This window comes from Erinaceus europaeus, chromosome 21 (assembly GCF_950295315.1).
Source record: "Erinaceus europaeus chromosome 21, mEriEur2.1, whole genome shotgun sequence".
In the NCBI taxonomy this organism is placed as follows: Eukaryota; Metazoa; Chordata; class Mammalia; order Eulipotyphla; family Erinaceidae; genus Erinaceus; species Erinaceus europaeus.
Genome location: NC_080182.1, coordinates 8,792,617 through 8,809,118, shown reverse-complemented (window position 1 = coordinate 8,809,118; position 16,502 = coordinate 8,792,617). Strand labels below are relative to the sequence as shown.

At 42.8% G+C, this 16,502-nt stretch overlaps 1 protein-coding gene across 5 annotated transcripts in view; it reads right to left on the bottom strand.

The window, feature by feature from the left end:
• The window catches only part of MYRIP (myosin VIIA and Rab interacting protein), a 347,454-nt gene that overhangs the window by 303,922 nt on the left and 27,030 nt on the right, over positions 1 to 16,502 (bottom strand). For all 5 annotated transcript variants that reach the window (XM_060180352.1, XM_060180354.1, XM_007517826.3 and 2 more), the window contains exon 2: positions 1,704 to 1,847. In XM_060180352.1, coding sequence (XP_060036335.1) covers positions 1,704 to 1,813 — 110 coding nt within the window. In that variant the 5' untranslated portion in view covers positions 1,814 to 1,847. The remainder of the gene's footprint in view (positions 1 to 1,703; positions 1,848 to 16,502) is intronic.

Below are 16,502 nucleotides of genomic sequence, written 5' to 3'. Positions count from 1 at the left end.
GATGAAGTTAAATCTCCAAGGTACAACACCCTATGATCATTCTGAGATGGGGTCCACAGTGACCCAGACTCGGCACTTGATTTTTAAATCACATAATTATGTAATCAACAGATTTCTCACCTTTCATCTATCAAACACATGCTGAATATGCATGAGATAGAAGACCGAGACCACAGTTGAAACAGAGATGACTACACTAGAGTGCTTGCTATCTAGTAAGGGGAATAATAAATATTATTTGAAAATTAAAGTCAGAGGTTCTGCAAGAGAAAAAGGCAATTGTATCATATCTTTTTTTTTTTTTTTTTTTGCCTCCAGTGTTCTTGCTGGGGCTCTGTGCCTGCACTATAAGTCCACTGCTCCTGGTGGTCATTTTTTCTACTTGTTTGGATAGGACAGACAGAAGCTGAGAAGAAAGAAGAGGGGAAGATAGAGAGTGGGAGAGAAAGACAGACACCTGCAGACTTGCTTCACCGCTTGCAAAGCGATCCACCTGCAGATGGGGAGCCGGGGGCTGGAACCAGGATCCGTATGCTGGCCACTGCACTTCATGCCATGTGCACTTAAGCCAGAGACCAAATTTTTAAGGTTAATGATTTCAGAAGTAGATAGTGCTGGGTAAACCTATTGGACCATCTAAGCTAACAGATTTGTGGGTAAAAAAAAAAAGCAGCTAATAATGACCTGCCATCTAGTACTGACATATTGGACCAAACAAAGACCTCATTTCCCTTAATCTAACTTCTTCTAAATCTAGGCATGTCTGCCCAAGTGAGCAACAGCGGTGTTCCCAAGAACATCCCACAGAAAATGTCAACTGCAGAGCAGTCAGAAGATCCCATCTCTGAGTGTCATTTTCCTCTTCCCGAGAAGATGAGGTAGGAGGTACTGGGCCAGGAGATCCCACCAAGGTCAGTTTCCTTGGGCCAGGTCTTCAGAAGCAGCTGACGCTTCTGACAGATTATACAGGTGTGAATCTAATTCCCCTTAAACTTCTGAATATATTGCTTTGACTTTTTTTTTTGCCTCCAGGGTTATTGCTGGGGCTCAGTGCCTGCACCATGAATCCACTGCTCCTGGAGGCCATTTTTTCCCCTTTTCCTGCCCTTGTTGTTGTAGCCTTGTTGTGGTTATTATTGTTGTTGTTGATGTCAATCGTTGTTGGACAGGACAGAGAGAAATGGAGAGAGGAGGGGAAGACAGAGAGGGAGAGAGAAAGACAGACACCTACAGACCTGCTTCACTGCCTGTGAAGTGACCCCCCTGAAGGTGGGGAGCCAGGGGCTTGAACCAGACAGGATCCTTACGCCAGTACTTGCACTTTGCACCACGTGTGCTTAACCCACTACGCTATGGCCCCTGCTTTGACTAGTCTTTAAAGTTGCCTGCCAACAGGAAAATCAAAGCCAGGAGCTGCTGGCATCACAAACTCTCCTGATTAACAGCTATCAACTTTCAGGCCGAGCAGCCCAAATACAACCTTGGCTGAGAGTGTGAACGGTCACATTTCTGAACAGATATCATCATATCCAGCATTGAGGCTGAAATGCTTCTCTAAAGAAAGCAGTCGTTCTTTGTATTCATATGTTTATTCACAGGCCATCAAGCCTTGGGACTCAAGACCCGCAGCAGGGAACATGCTCAGAAGTTCACTCGTCCACACGTGGGTCACTGTACCCCTATGGGAAACGGGTGCATCTCACCTTAGCCGTTCTTCCTCCTTCTTTCGAAGATTGAAGTCTCGCTGAACCACCTGCAGAACATGCTCCGTCTCATCATCGGTCAGACTGGACAGGTCAAGCTTCCTCCCCATGATTTGATATCAGACACAGACGATGAAATCAGGCCTGAGAAATCAAAGGAGATCACACATTGAGGGCAAGATGAAGATGCCACATGAACAAACACAACCAAGTTAGTCACTGAAATAGAACCATGAGTATGTGAGTAGCTTCGTGTGCTGTTCTCACGCTCAGCAGACATTAATAACAACCTGAGCAAGACACAAGAGCAAAAGAGAAGGCAGCTAATCACCTACCCGTGTTACTCATCTCAACTCTGAAATCTGAAAGAAATAAATTCTCTTTTCATGGGACTGGGTGGTGGTACACCTGGTTACAATGTGCAAGGAAGGACTCAGTTTCCAGACCCCAGTCCCCACCTACAGGGGAAAAGCTTTGCCAAGTGGTGAAGTGGGGCTGCAGGTGTCTCTCTCCCTCTCAGACGACCCCGCCATGTGTCCTGGAGCCCCGCTTCCCCAGAGCCCCACCCCACTATGGAAAGAGAGAGAAGGGCTGGGACTATGGATCGATCTGCCAACGTCCATGACGATCCTGGGTCCATACTTCCAGAGGGATAAACAGTAGAAGTGATTTCAGGGAGGCAGGGGAGTGGGTGGGATAGGGAGTTCTTCTGGTGGGAATTGCGTAGAATTTATACCCCTCTTATCCTATCTATGGTCTTGTCAATATTTCCATTTTTAAAAATAAAAATATCAAAACTTGAATTCTGATATTAATAAAATTAAAATAGAAAAGGTATGTGGGGGACCGGGTGGTGGTGCACTTGTTTGAGTGCACAAGTTCTAATGCACAAGGACCTGGGTTCGAGCCCCTGGTCCACACCTGCGGGGAGAAAGCTTCACAAGTGGTGAAGCAGAGCTGAAGGTGTCTCTCTGTCTCTCTCCCTCTCTATCTTCCCTCCCCTCTCAATTTCTGGATGTCTCTACCCAATAAACAAATAAAGATTTAAAATTTTTTAAAAGAAAAGGTATGTGGACCTAGCAAGAACACTGTCAATAATTCCAGTGTTCAAAAAGAATGGCATGGGAGAATAGCTGACTCAACAGATTTTAATAAATCCAGAATTTCTCTGGGTTTTCCCCAAAAAATGACAACATGGTACAAGAAATAACACTTGCACACCAAAGACTTATGGGAAACATCTTCGTTTTGTATTGCAAATAAAATACAATCTTTTTGTTTTTATTGGTGATTTAATACTGATTTATAAGATTATAAGATAATAGGGGTGCAGTTTCATACAATGCCCACCACCAGAATCCTGTATACTCATCCCCTCCACTGGAAACTTCAGTAGTTCTCCCAGGGTCATGAATAAAAGACAATCTTTCATTACCAAAAAAAAAAAAAAATCAAGTCACAACAAAGCAAAAATTCTCATTTTTCTTCACTGGGTTTGGTGAAATAAAGGCTGACCAGAAAAAGAAAAAAAATCTAGCTAACTTGAGACCACATTCTCAGTCTCTATGAACCTTCTGTGGAGAGCTATTAAGGGAAATTTAAACTCCTTAGAATGTGGGTAATAAAAAGAAGAAACCTAGGAGCTATACTAAAATCACAGAAGATAAAAATAAATAAGCAAGAAAGGCAAGTAACTCTCAGGACATGGCATTCCTCTGAGCAATGAAGTGACCAAGTAAGTGTGTTTTAAGAGATTTCAAATTTAATGATAGGGTTAGCAAGCAGGTCTTATCCTACTGTCTCCACTGAAGTTCCAATGACAATTTAATTTCCAAAGCCTTTAGAGTATCAATTTTATCCACTTGATTTACACCCACTGCCATAGGAGGGAGTAGGAGGAAGACAGGACTCCCAGTGTCAGGTGCTGTGTGCCTCTTGGTGGGGTGAGAGCATGTCCACCTGTGGGACCTTCCTTCTGCAGCCCCAAAAGGATTTTGCTCCATACTGCCAAAGAAGAAAATGTTAGGGGAGGATGACCAGAGGGCTGTGAGTCCCAGTTCCAACAGGACCCAGACCTTTTATGATCAGGAACCTTGTTTCTGACCCATCCCTGGGAGGGGAGAATCTGGAAACACTTGATTTCCTTTCTCTGACAGGAAAGAGGTGAAATGAAGGACAGACAGAAGTCTTAGTAGGAGTAGGCACAGCTGAGAAAGGAGGTAAAGGTGGAGCCTCAGAAGTGAATAAAGATGGGCTCAGCTTCCACACGGAGTCGGCCATCTTTGCCTAAGCAGCCCACATGCCTCCCAGGTGCCTTTTCATTCACCTGATTAAAAGTTTAAAATGTTGGTCTGGGGGTTTGCTATGGGGACATTTAGATAAGAGTTAGGAGAAGGGGCCAGGGGTAGATAGCATAATGGTTATGCAAAGAGACTCTCATGCTCCAAAGTCTAGGTTCAATCCCCTGCACCACCATAAGCCAGAGCTGAGCAGTGCTCTGGTAAAAAAAAAGAGTTAGGAGCTATGCAGCTATCAAGAACAATGAACCCACCTTCTCTGACCCATCTTGGACAGAGCTAGAAGGAATTATGTTAAGTGAGCTAAGTCGGAAAGATAAAGATGAGTATGGGATGATCCCACTCATCAACAGAAGTTGAGAAAGAAGATCTGAAATGGAAACTAAAAGCAGGATCTGACTAAATTGAAAGTAGGGCACCAAAGTAAAAACCCTGTGGTGAGGGGTAGACATGCAGCTTCCTGGGCCAGTGGGGGGTAGGAGTGGGTGGGAGGGATGGGTCACAGTCTTTTGGTGGTGGGAATAGTGTTTATGTACACTCCTAGTAAAATGTAGTCATATAAATCACTAGTTAATTAATATGAGAGGGGGAAAATTAATTGTATGTCTCGAAGTTTTTTAAAACACAAACTGAATCTTTTTAATATATAGGCTGTGTAATATGCAGACTCTCTCAAAAGCCTAGACCAACTAGATCAGAAGCAACCAATAGCACAGCTATATATGATATACTGGGTACTATACAGCAAACCCTAACAAAAGGACTTTTCAAAGTTAACCCAATTACCAAATAATATGATGATAACATTAACTATCCATTGTCTTTTTGAACCCTAAGACAGCAGGAACCTCACATATCCACTATAGAGCCTCTACTTCCCCCAGTCCTGGAAACCTTGGATAGGGCCCACTTTCCCATATGCCTCTCCCAATCCATATCAAATAATATTGCATCTGCCGATCACAACCTAATCAACGCAACGAATGCCACCTCAACATGCTTCACTTCAGACTGTGTCCAGAGACTTCACGTGTGGAATGACAACCCTTCAGCTTCATTACTCGGATGAGACCTTTCCTTTCATAGTATACTCTAATTCCATCTCAGGTGGTTCACTTTCTAACAAAGTCCCAAAACCTAGATATACACCAGTTTCTGTGAGAGAGAGCATATGTTCACACTTATCCATAAACTAGTGCAAAATATATACCTGAAAGCAGAAGTACACTAGAGTTTGCAGTGAGTAGCCCCCTAAGACTTCCTCTCCACTATTCCAAGCTTTGGGTCCACGATTGCTCAACAATTTGTTTGGCTTTGTATGTTAACTCTCTTTTCAGTCACCAGGTTCCAGATGTCATCAGGATGCCAGCCAGGCTTCCCTGGACTGAAGACCCCACCAATGTGTCCTGGAGCTCCGCTTCCCCAGAGACCCATCCTACTAGGGAAAGAGAGAGGCAGACTGGGAGTATGGACCGACCAGTCAGCGCCCATGTTCAGCGGGGAAGCAATTACAGAAGCCAGACCTTCTACCTTCTGCAACCCACAAAGACCCTGGGTCCATGCTCCCAGAGGGATAGAGAATGGGAAAGCTATCAGGGGAGGGGGTGGGATATGGAGATTGGGTGGTGGGAATTGTGTGGAGTTGTACCCCTCCTACCCTATGGCTTTGTTAATTAATCCTTTCTTAAATAAAAAAAGAAAAAAAAGAATTAAAAAAAAAGTTAGGAGAAGGATGCCTTTAACAATTAAATAAAAATCATTCATTTCCAGCTGTTCAAGATGTTCTCCAAGAATTCTCAATCTTTATTTTTTTAATACAGTGATGTATGTTTAAATCTACCTTAAAAAATAAATGTCTGGAGACTCAACGGATTGTTTATATTTACCTTTTTTTTTCTATTAAGCTGTATTGATTTTTCATCTCCATTTTACTCCCAGTTATTCTTTTATGTACATTGGATTTGCAAAAATCAAAGGGTGTGATAACGCTCCTTTCCTCCAGAGAGCTCTCCAGCTTTTTCTGCCAGTGCCAGGTGTTTACAGTACCAGCAAGCTACTGACAGATAAGCATCGGCAATGTCGGAGCTGAAACCACCAGAGACAACACTGCAACCCCTCACAGACCTTCTCTAATCATCCCGCCCAGAACTCAAAGGGGTCAAAGTAAGGGAGGTTTCGTAGACTCTCTGGGTCCTTAAATTTCATCTCCCTAACCTCAAGAATCATCAAAACTGCTGCTCATCTTCACAAATTGGCAAGTGTCCAGGCGACCCCCACCCCCTTGAACATGGCCCACCACAGACTCGGTCGGTCTACTCCTCACTATCTTATTATATGTCTAGTGTCTTCAGGTGGAGGCATTTTATTCGTTTTGCTCTCATATTTTACTCAGTGTCGATACTTGTCCTCAACAGGACTGTTGGTTCCCAGGGTCTGATATAGCACTAACAGATAGGTTCTTTTGGTACCAAATGGGAGCGTGAAGAATTATGTAATCTTGGTGCTTGGATTACTTAACTCGATATTCCTGGTTCAAAATATGTAAGAGTCAACTTGACAAAATGAGTAGAAGCCAGATAGTTTTTAAACGCTGTGTAGACTGATTAGTTGCTGCTCATAAAAACATTAGGAAGCAGGAGCCAATGGTATCCTGACTTTATAAAAAGGGGGAAACAGCAACAAAGAAAAAGTAAGTAACTGGTTCAAGATCACAAGTCGTATCATAAGACGTTTTATAGCATTAGAAAATAACATTTTAAACAATTTCCCTTGCCACACTGCTTATCTAGATCTCTTAATGCCCACTTTTATATACTACCTTAAGACTTGTAGCAAGATTTTTTAAAAATTTCCTTCCTTCCTTCCTTCCTTCCTTCCTTCCTTCCTTCCCTCCCTCCCTTTTTCTCTTCCTCTTTTACCAACTTTTACCAGCTGCTAAGTTCCAACTTACAGTGGTGCTGGTGGGGACCGAGCCTGGGACCTTGAGATTTCTTTATTATCAAAAAGAAAAGAAGGAAGCAATAAAGAACGAACAAGCCAAATGATTGCTCTGGTATATTCAGTACTGGGATTTGAACTGGGAACCTCACACACACAAGTACTATACACTACCACTGTGTACCTTCCTGGTCTCTGTTCAGCTGGATATGCAAAGTAGATGGGAAAATCCAAAACACAAATCTAATAGATCTTTTTATGGGATGCAGAAGGAAAGATATTGGGAGCAGATAAAATATGCACTAAGCATTTATATATAACCAGAAAGAGACATCAAAACGCAAAACATCAGCCATTTCCACTTCTGTGGGAGTGGGGATGCTTCTGAATGGCATAAGCTATGTCTTCAAAGTGTGAAGGGTGACTGAAATGCATCGCTCATGGTGTAAGACTGGAAAAGAATTATTAAGGAGAAAAAAATGGAAGCCTTAGGGAATTAGCTCCACATCAGAGCACAGGGCATGTGTGCCTCAAGTCCCAGAGGCTCCAGATTCTGCTCTCTGCACCACCATATGTCAGAGCTGAGCAGCACTTTGGTCGCTTTCCCAAAGCTCTTGCTCATGCAAAATAAAATAGAAGAAAAATAGAAAATGTTTGGATACCTTCTCCTTCAAGTCCTAATTATAGTTATGAAAGTTCCTAGTGTTCCACTGAGGGAAACTGAGACAAAGATCTAAATCACAGGCCCAATGTCACTGGCAGTGCCAAGCTACAAGTGGAGTTGACTCCTGAGTCTGTTTCTCACCTGTTTGCCAACCTACCCTGACGCTCAGAGGATTATGGAATTCTAGTCAGCTACTACGAGTGCTGGAACATGATGGCAGAGGAGGACTTAGTGGGGGTTGGACGGTTAAGTGGAAAAGTTATGCATGTACAAACTATTGTATTTCACTGTTGACTATAAACCATTAATCCCCCAATAAATAAATTTAAAAAAACTAAAAAAAAAAGAATGATGGAGTCACCTCTTTCACCTCATCTTGGATGGAGATGAAAGCATCATGTTAAGTGAGATAAAGCAGAAAGAGAAGGATGAATATAAGATGGTTTCACTCATGGACAGAACTTAAGAAATAAAGGAGGCTGGGCGGTAGAGCAGCGGGCTAAGTGCACATGGCCTGAAGCGCAAAGAACTGCCTAAGAATCCAAGTTCCAACCTCCTGCTCCCCAGCTGTAGGGGGGTCGCTTCACAAGTGGTGAAGCAGGTCTGCAGGTGTCTGTCTTTCCCTCCCTCTCTCTGTCTTCCCCTCTCTTAGTTTCTCTCTGTCCTGTCCAACAACAGCAGCAATAAGAAAAATGATAGCAACAAGGGTAACAAAAATAGAGAAAAAATGGCCTCCAGGAGCAGTGGATTCATAGTGCAGGCACTGAGCCCCAGCGATAACCCAGGATGCAGAAAAAGAAATAACAACAGAAATGGGAGACACAAAGGACTTGGACTGGGTGTGGTACAGTGACCAGAACAAAGGGAGGGAGAGGGGAAATGAAGGCAGGAAGCTGAGAGGGGGAGGGGTTTGGGTCCTGCTACTTGGTGGGGGAAAAGGGTAAGACTGTTTTGCAGACACCTTTCCCATGTGTCAACACCTGTGCTATAAACTATTAACGCCACGATGAGAGAGAGAGAGAGAGAGAGAGAGAGGCAGAGGCTGAAAAACCACCCTCCACAAGTAACAAACAATTTTTAAAGAAGAGTCCTAAGGCTCATGCTGTTTTCTAATTTGAACTCAAATGACAAACACATTTGTTTAAGTTTTAATTGACTAACATTCCAACTTGTATTAATTGTATACACATGAAACCCTGGGCTAAACCAAAACAGCTAATTTAATTGGCATGTACTCAAGTACAAAGTTCTAGAAACTTCTTACTTGGGGGTTCTCTGAGAGCAAACTGTCTCCTCCAAAGGTATCTGCTTTATTATTATTGGCTAGATATAGGAAAAATTGAGAGGGGGTGGGAACATAGAGAGTGAAAGAGAAAGATAAGACACCTGTGACCATGCTTCACAATTTATGAAGCTTCCCCCCTGCAGGTAGGGACTGGGGACTTGAACTTGGGTCCTTGTGCACTGTGATGTATGTGCTTAACCAGATGCACCACCATCTGGCCCCAGGCATCTGCTTCTTAGATTCAATTAGCACTCACTGACTTCCAGTGTAGGATGTAGCTAGAGTTCTGGAAGGCCTGAGGAGTAATGAAACGCCAGAAAATTTCCAGCAGGTCTGGTCCAGCCCATTTACACAAGAAACTAGGCTTGAGAGAATAAAATCCTCAGCTGGGATGTAATGTTAATTTCTTTTTTTACAGGAAACAAGAACAGAAAACCTGAATCAATGCCAGTGTTCACTGCACACTAAAAAACAAAACCAAAAAATTTATCAGTTCATATATCACACTGGCCATAATATCAGCTACTACCGAGACCCAGATATTCCTATTATCACATTTCCTTGCTCCCAAGGAACTCCAGAACCTGCTGCATTAAGCTTATGAATAAAATCCATCAGAAAATGAAGTTTCTCATGGAAAATATTAAGTAAGGCAGATGATAAAAACATTAATTTTTTCTATACCTAGAATTGCATCCAGATTTATATCTTGGTTTTCTTCACTTACAGGCTATGAGAGAAAATCATGAATGACAAATAATAGTATTATTTTAAATAACAGTTCTGGGGCTGGATGGTGGCATACCTGAACGTGCATGTTACAATGCTCAAGGACCCGGGTTCAAGCCCCCAGTTCCCACCTGCAGGGGGAAAGCTTGGCAAGTGGTGAAACAGGTCTGCAGGTGTTTCTCTGTCTCTCTCTCTCTTCCCCCTGCCCTCCTGATTTCTGGCTGTCTCTATCCAATAAATAAGATAGTAAAATAAATAGTTCCTAAAATTTATTTAAAAAATAATAAAACTGGAGCAATAAAAAGAAAATCTTCCCTGACTTAAAGGAAATCTTATAATCAGAAGGAAACACCCATTATGAAACTCAGGTGTAATTCTGGCTAAATGAAATCATCACTCCAGTTGTATCACGTTGTATTCACCCATGGCTCTGTGCCATGGGTGAATGATCCCGGCTAAAGCTGATACTCCCGTTCTTACACATTATTCAGTCTATATCAGGTACCCTACCCTCCTCTCTGAGGACAAAGTAAAGATATTTAGTGAGAGTGTCCTATGCTGAAGAATTCTCCAGGAACAGGAAAAAAAAAATTCCTGACTTGAGATTTCATTTCCCTTCCACCCAAGGACACCCAACCCAGCTGCCCAATGTTACTGACCTGACCCTCTGCTGTCAGGGCTGTCAAACCATCACCTGCAGTCGTGCCAAACCCTTTGCTCCAAGCACTCTGTGCTTCACGCCTTCTTCCTGGGAAGTCCGTACCTCCCTCCCCAGTTCAGAACCTTGAAAGGTTCTCATAAGCAGTTTAGACACTACCCATATTGCACTGGCCCTCTCCCACTTTGGCACATTTCATGCTGTCAGTCTGCAGCTGTCTGCTTAGGACAGAGCTCTCTGAGGGCTGGGGCCATACACTATTGGGCTTTTCTTTTTATTTATAAAATGGAAATACTGACAAGACTATAGGATAAGAGGGGTACAACTGCACAAAATTCCCAACACCAGAGAACTCTGTATCCCATCCCCTCCCCTGATAGCTTTCCTATTCTTTATCCCCCTGGGAATATGGACCCAGGATCATTATGGGGTGCAGAAGGTGGAAGATCTGGCTTCTGTAACTGCTTCCCTGCTGGACATGAGCATTGGCAGGCAGATCCATACTCCCAGTCTCTCTTTCTCTTTCCCTAGTGGGGCAGGGATCTGGGGAGGGAAGGTTCAAGGACACATTGTTGAGGCCGCCTGCCCAGGAAAGTCTGGTTGGTATCATGGTAGAATCTGGAACCTGATGGCTGAAAAAGAGTTAAGATATAAAGCAGAACAAATTGTTGACTAATCATGAACCTAAAGGAAAGAATATTGCAGATGAAGATTTGGGGTTTCTGTTTTGGGAAAAGCTAGTAGGTCTATTTTAGGTTTATTCCAAGGGACCCATGACTTTACTAATTTTTGCCTGAGCTTGATAGCTAACATGCAGGTGGACCCAGGTTATTTTCTGGGGAGATGGTGTCATAGTTGAAAAAAGGACTAGAAAGTCATATCAGGGAAGAGAGTAGCTCCCAAATATGGGGAATATAAATACTGGTAACTGTAAACCCCACCAATTTGATCTGGGGCCCACATTCCACACAGGAGTTTATGTAACCTCTGCATCCCTGTAGGTCTGAGCTCACATCCGTGGTCACAGTTAGGAACATTCTGGGCTGTACTCATTTCAGGACCCATCTTCCTCAGGTGGTAGTTAATTAGGTTGTCCACCCTCCCTTTGGAGAATGGAACAGTCCCTACCATTGTTGATTCAATTGAGGGCAATGTCCTGTAGGAGCCCACAATGGGGTCCATTATGTTGTTCCTGATGGAGATGACCAGTGACAGTGGGGAGAGGGATCTGTTAGAGGTCTAGGCCCATCATGTCTGTGTGGGAATCCCAGGGCTCCCTGACTAGAGCCCCAGGTGATGGAGTGGCCTGACAGTGACTAAAGAGTCATCATTAAAGTTTGCCAGTCTCTTGCCCTTATCAAGCTTTTATAATCCTTATTTTGTCTAACAAGGTTAGTGTTGTATTGATTGAGGGAAGCAAAATAGGAAATAGATGAGGAGGGTATCTAGGTCTAAGTAGAAACTATTTGACTAGGTACTTCATGGTGTCTTTTTTTTTAGGTCTTTTTACTTGCTTGCTGCATTTACTGATTGCAGACTACTGTGTACTTTTGCTTTAAGGTATATATTTTCCCCTAACTTATGGATACATGTGTACATATGCCCTATCTCATGGCCCTGGCCTATATCTAGGTTTTGAGGCTTTGTTAGGAAGTGTATCACCCAAACTGGAATGAAGGAGTCCTATGAGCTAGGAAAGACATCACTAGAGCTGGAAGGTCGACAGTCCACACCTGATGTCTCTGAACACAGCCTGAAGTGAAACTAGTTGGTACTGGTTACATTGATTAGGTTGGGATCAGCAGATGCAATAACAATTGGTATGAATTTTTCCCCCTCTCGTATTAATTAAATAGTGATTTATATGACTACAATTTAATAGGTGTGTACATAAACACCATTCCCATCAGCAAAAGATTGTTCCCCATCCCACCTCCCCAACCCCACCCCCACCTCCCCGCCAGCCCAGGAAGCCGCATATCCACCCTCCCGCTCACCAAAGGGTTTTTACTTTGGTGCCCTACTTTCAATTTAGTCAGATCCTGCCTTTAGTTTCCCTTTCTGATCTTCTTTCTCAACTTCTGTTGATGAGTGGGATCATCCCATACTCATCTTTATCTTTCTGACTTAGCTCACTTAACATAATTGCTTCTAGCTCTGACCAAGATGGGCCAGAGAAGTTGAGTTCATTGTTCTTAGTAGCTGCATAGGGATGCATTGGATCGACCTTCTCGTGGTGCATCCCGTGAGTACCCACTTATTGGGGAAACTGACGATCCTTCCTAGCCGACTGAATTCACATGGATCCCAGTCACTTTCAAAGCCAGCAACAAGCAGACATCAGGCTCAACCTGACGCTGTTGACTGGCTACGGAAGAAGGGCAAACGCTAGAAGAAGAAGTAGCTGCATAGTATTCCATTATGTATATATACCACAGCTTTCTCAGCCACTCATCTGTTGTTGGGCATCTGGGTTGCTTCCAGATTTTAGCTATTATGAATTGTGCTGCTATGAACATAGGAGTACACACATCTTTTTGATTGGGTGCTATGGAGTCCTTGGGGTATATCCCCAGGAGAGGAATTACTGGGTCATATGGAAGGTCCATGTCTAGCCTTGTGAGAGTTCTCTAGACAGCTCTCCACAGAGGCTGGACCAATTTACATTCCCACCAGCAGTGCAAAAGGGTTCCTCTGTCCCCACAGCCTCTCCAGCATTTGTTGCTGCTGTCCTTTTTGATGTATGTCATTCTCACAGGGGTGAGGTGGTATCTCAGTGTTGTCTTAATTTGCATTTCTCTGATAATCAGCGACCTGGAGCAGCTTTTCATATGTTTGTTAGCCTTTTGGATCTCCTCTGGAGTGAATGTTCTGTTCATATCCTCTGCCCATTTATGGATGGGGTCATTTGCTTTTTTTGGTGCTAAGTTTGCTGAGCTCTTTGTATATTTTGGTGATTAGTTTCTTGTCAGATGTATGGCATGTAAAGATCTTCCCCATTCTGTGAGGGGTCTCTTTGTTTGTGTGATAGTTTCTTTGGATGTACAGAAGCTTTTCAATTTGATGTAGTCCCATTGGTTTGTTTCTGCTTTAGTCTTCCTTGCAATTGGGTTTGTTTCATCAAAGATGTCCTTGAGGTTTAGGTGGGAAAGTGTTTTACCAATGTTTTCCTCGAAGTATTTGGTTGTTTCTGGTCTAACATCCAGGTCTTTGATCCATTTGGACTTGATTTTTGTTTCTGGTGAGATAAAGTGGCTCAATTTCATTCTTCTGCATGTTACAACCCAGTTTTCCCAGCACCATTTATTGAAGAGGGCCTCCTTCTTCCATTTAATCCTTTGGGCCCCCTTATCAAAGATTAGATGTCCATAGGTGTGGGGGTTTAGTTCTGGGCTTTCAATTCTGTTCCACTGGTCTGTGTGCCTATTTTTTTATTAATTAATTAATATGAGGGGGAAAATTGATTGTATGTCTAACAAAGGGACTTTTCAAAGTTAACCCAATTACCAAATAATGTGATGATAACAGTAACTATCCTTTGTCTTCTTGAACCCTAAGACAGCAGGAACCTTACATTTCTACTATAGAGCCTAAACTCCCCCAGTCCTGGGACCCTAGGGTAGGGCCCACTTCCCCGTATGCTTCTCCCAATTCTTATCAAATAATATTGCATCTGCTGATTGCACCTAATCAATGCAACGAGTGCCACCCCAGCATCCTTCACTTCAGACTGTCCAGAGACTTCAGGTGTGGAATGACAAGCCTTCAGCTTCATCACTCGGGTAAGACCTTTCCTTTCATAGTATTCTCTAATTCCATTCCAGGTGGTTTACTTCCTAACAAAGTCCCAAAACCTAGATATAGACCAGGTTCCAGGAGATAGAGCATATGTTCACAGGTATCCACAAACTAGGGCAAATATATACCTGAAAGCAGTAGTACACTAGAGTTTGCAGTGAGTACCCCCCAACACTTCATCTCCACTATTCCAACCTTTGGGTCCATGATTCTTCAACAATTTGTTTGGCTTTGTATGTTAACTCTCTTTTCAGCCACCAGGTTCCAGATGCCATCAGGATGCCGGCCTGAAGACCCCACCAATGTGTCCTGGAGCTCTGCTTCCCCAGAGACCCACCCTACTAGGGAAAGAGAGAGGCAGACTGGGAGTATGGACCAACCAGTCAACGCCCATGTTCAGCGGGGAAGCAATTACAGAAGCCAGACCTCCCACCTTCTACAACCCACAATGACCCTGGGTCCATGTTCCCAGAGGGATAGAGAATGGGAAAGCTATCAGGGGAGGGGATGGGATATGGAGATTGGGTGGTGGGAATTGTGTGGAGTTGTACCCCCCCATCCTATGATTTTTTTAATGTCTCCTTTCTTAAATAAATAAGTTAAAAAAAATTGGTATGAATTAAGAGAAGCATGTAGGAAAGTGAGCCCCACCCCCAGACGTTCCAGGACTGGGAGATATATGGATTTTGTAGAGAATGGGGAAGGTTCCTACTGTCTTAGGGTTTAAGAAGGCAATATGTAGTTATTGCCATAACCAAATTATCTGGCAATTAGGACATAAATTATGGCAAGGTCTTGTATGATACAGCAAATCCTAACAATGAGATTTTCAATGTTAACTGTTGGTCTTTCTTTCATCAATGCCTAGTGAAGACGACACTGTCTACAGTGTCTCCATGTTTCCTGAGGTTGCTGAGGAATTAGAGAAAAGGCTATCAGGATCACAAGTTTGTCAGACAATGCACTGGAAGCTGTAGATAATACCCTTAAACTCAAATAAAACAAGGAAAGGTAGAATTACCAGTCTTACAGTGTAGATAATAACACTGGAGTGGGGGAGACAGCATAATGGCTTTGCAAAAATACACCAACTCCAGTCCAAGCTCTGCTTAGTGTTTTCCCTTCTGATCTTATTTTTAAACTTCTATGAGTGGGATCATCCTATATTTATCCTTCTGTTTCTGACTTACCTCACTTAACATGATTCCTTCAATCTCCATCCAAGATGGGGTGAAGAGGGTGAATTCACCATTTTTTAATAGCTGAGTAGTATTCCATTGTGTAGACAGACCACAAATTTCTCAGCCACTCATCTGTTGTTGGACACCTGGGTTGCTTCCAAGTTTTGACTGTTACAAATTGTGCTGCTATGAACATAGGTGTACACAGATCAGGAGGCCTCATTCTTGATTTGGTAAGTTATCCAATGTTATAGATCTAGTCAAATATATCTAAGTTTGTCTCTCTCCAAACTCAATACTCTTGTATACTGTGATATATTTCCTTCAAAGAGAATGATTCACTGTGGTTCACCCAAAACATCACCCAGTTCATATCTTAGGGTCCTTGTAATTTAAACTGCCTAATATTGGCACGAATGGGTCTCACTTTCCTCTATCCCCAGTTTCTCTTATGGCTAATAATAAGTAAATGAGTATACGGATGCTTTACTGGCTTAGATGACACAAATCCAAAGGACTGGGCCAGTCCCAAGACCAGGTTCATACTCCTATAATAATCAAGAGTGTCAGCTCACAGAAATAAACTTAGTGGCACACTGCTTTGGATATTGCTTGTACAGCAAATAATGTGGATGAAATTAATGTTACTGAACTATACACGTGAAATTGCTAAGATACTAAATTCTATGTGTTTATTTGATTTTGTTTATTGGATACATAGAGAAATCAAGAAGAAATGGAGAGACAGAGATGGAGAGAGGAACACAGCACTGCTTCACCATTTATAAGACTTCACCTACAGGTGGGGCCAAGGGCTTAAGCCTGGGTCCTTGTTTACTGTTACCATGTACTCTTCACCTGGTACACTATTACCTGGCCTCAAAATTCTATGTATAATATACTAAAATTATGAATTAAAATAGCCAAGGAGGTAGAAAAGTGGTTATTCAAAACACTTTCATGCCTGAGGCTCTGAGGTCCCAAATTCAGTTCCTTGCATCCCGAGTCAGAATTGAGTGATACTCTGGTTTAAAAAAAAATGTTTCTAGCTTTGACCACAGAATGTGAGCTCAGACCTATAGGGATGCAGAGGTTACATAGGCTCTTGTGCTGAATACTGGCCCCAGATCAAATTGGTGGGGTTTACAGTTAGTAATATAATATGCTTTTCCCATATTTGGGAGCTACTCTCTTCCCTGATACAACTTTCTAGTCCTATTTCCAACTATGACACCATCTCCCCAGACAAT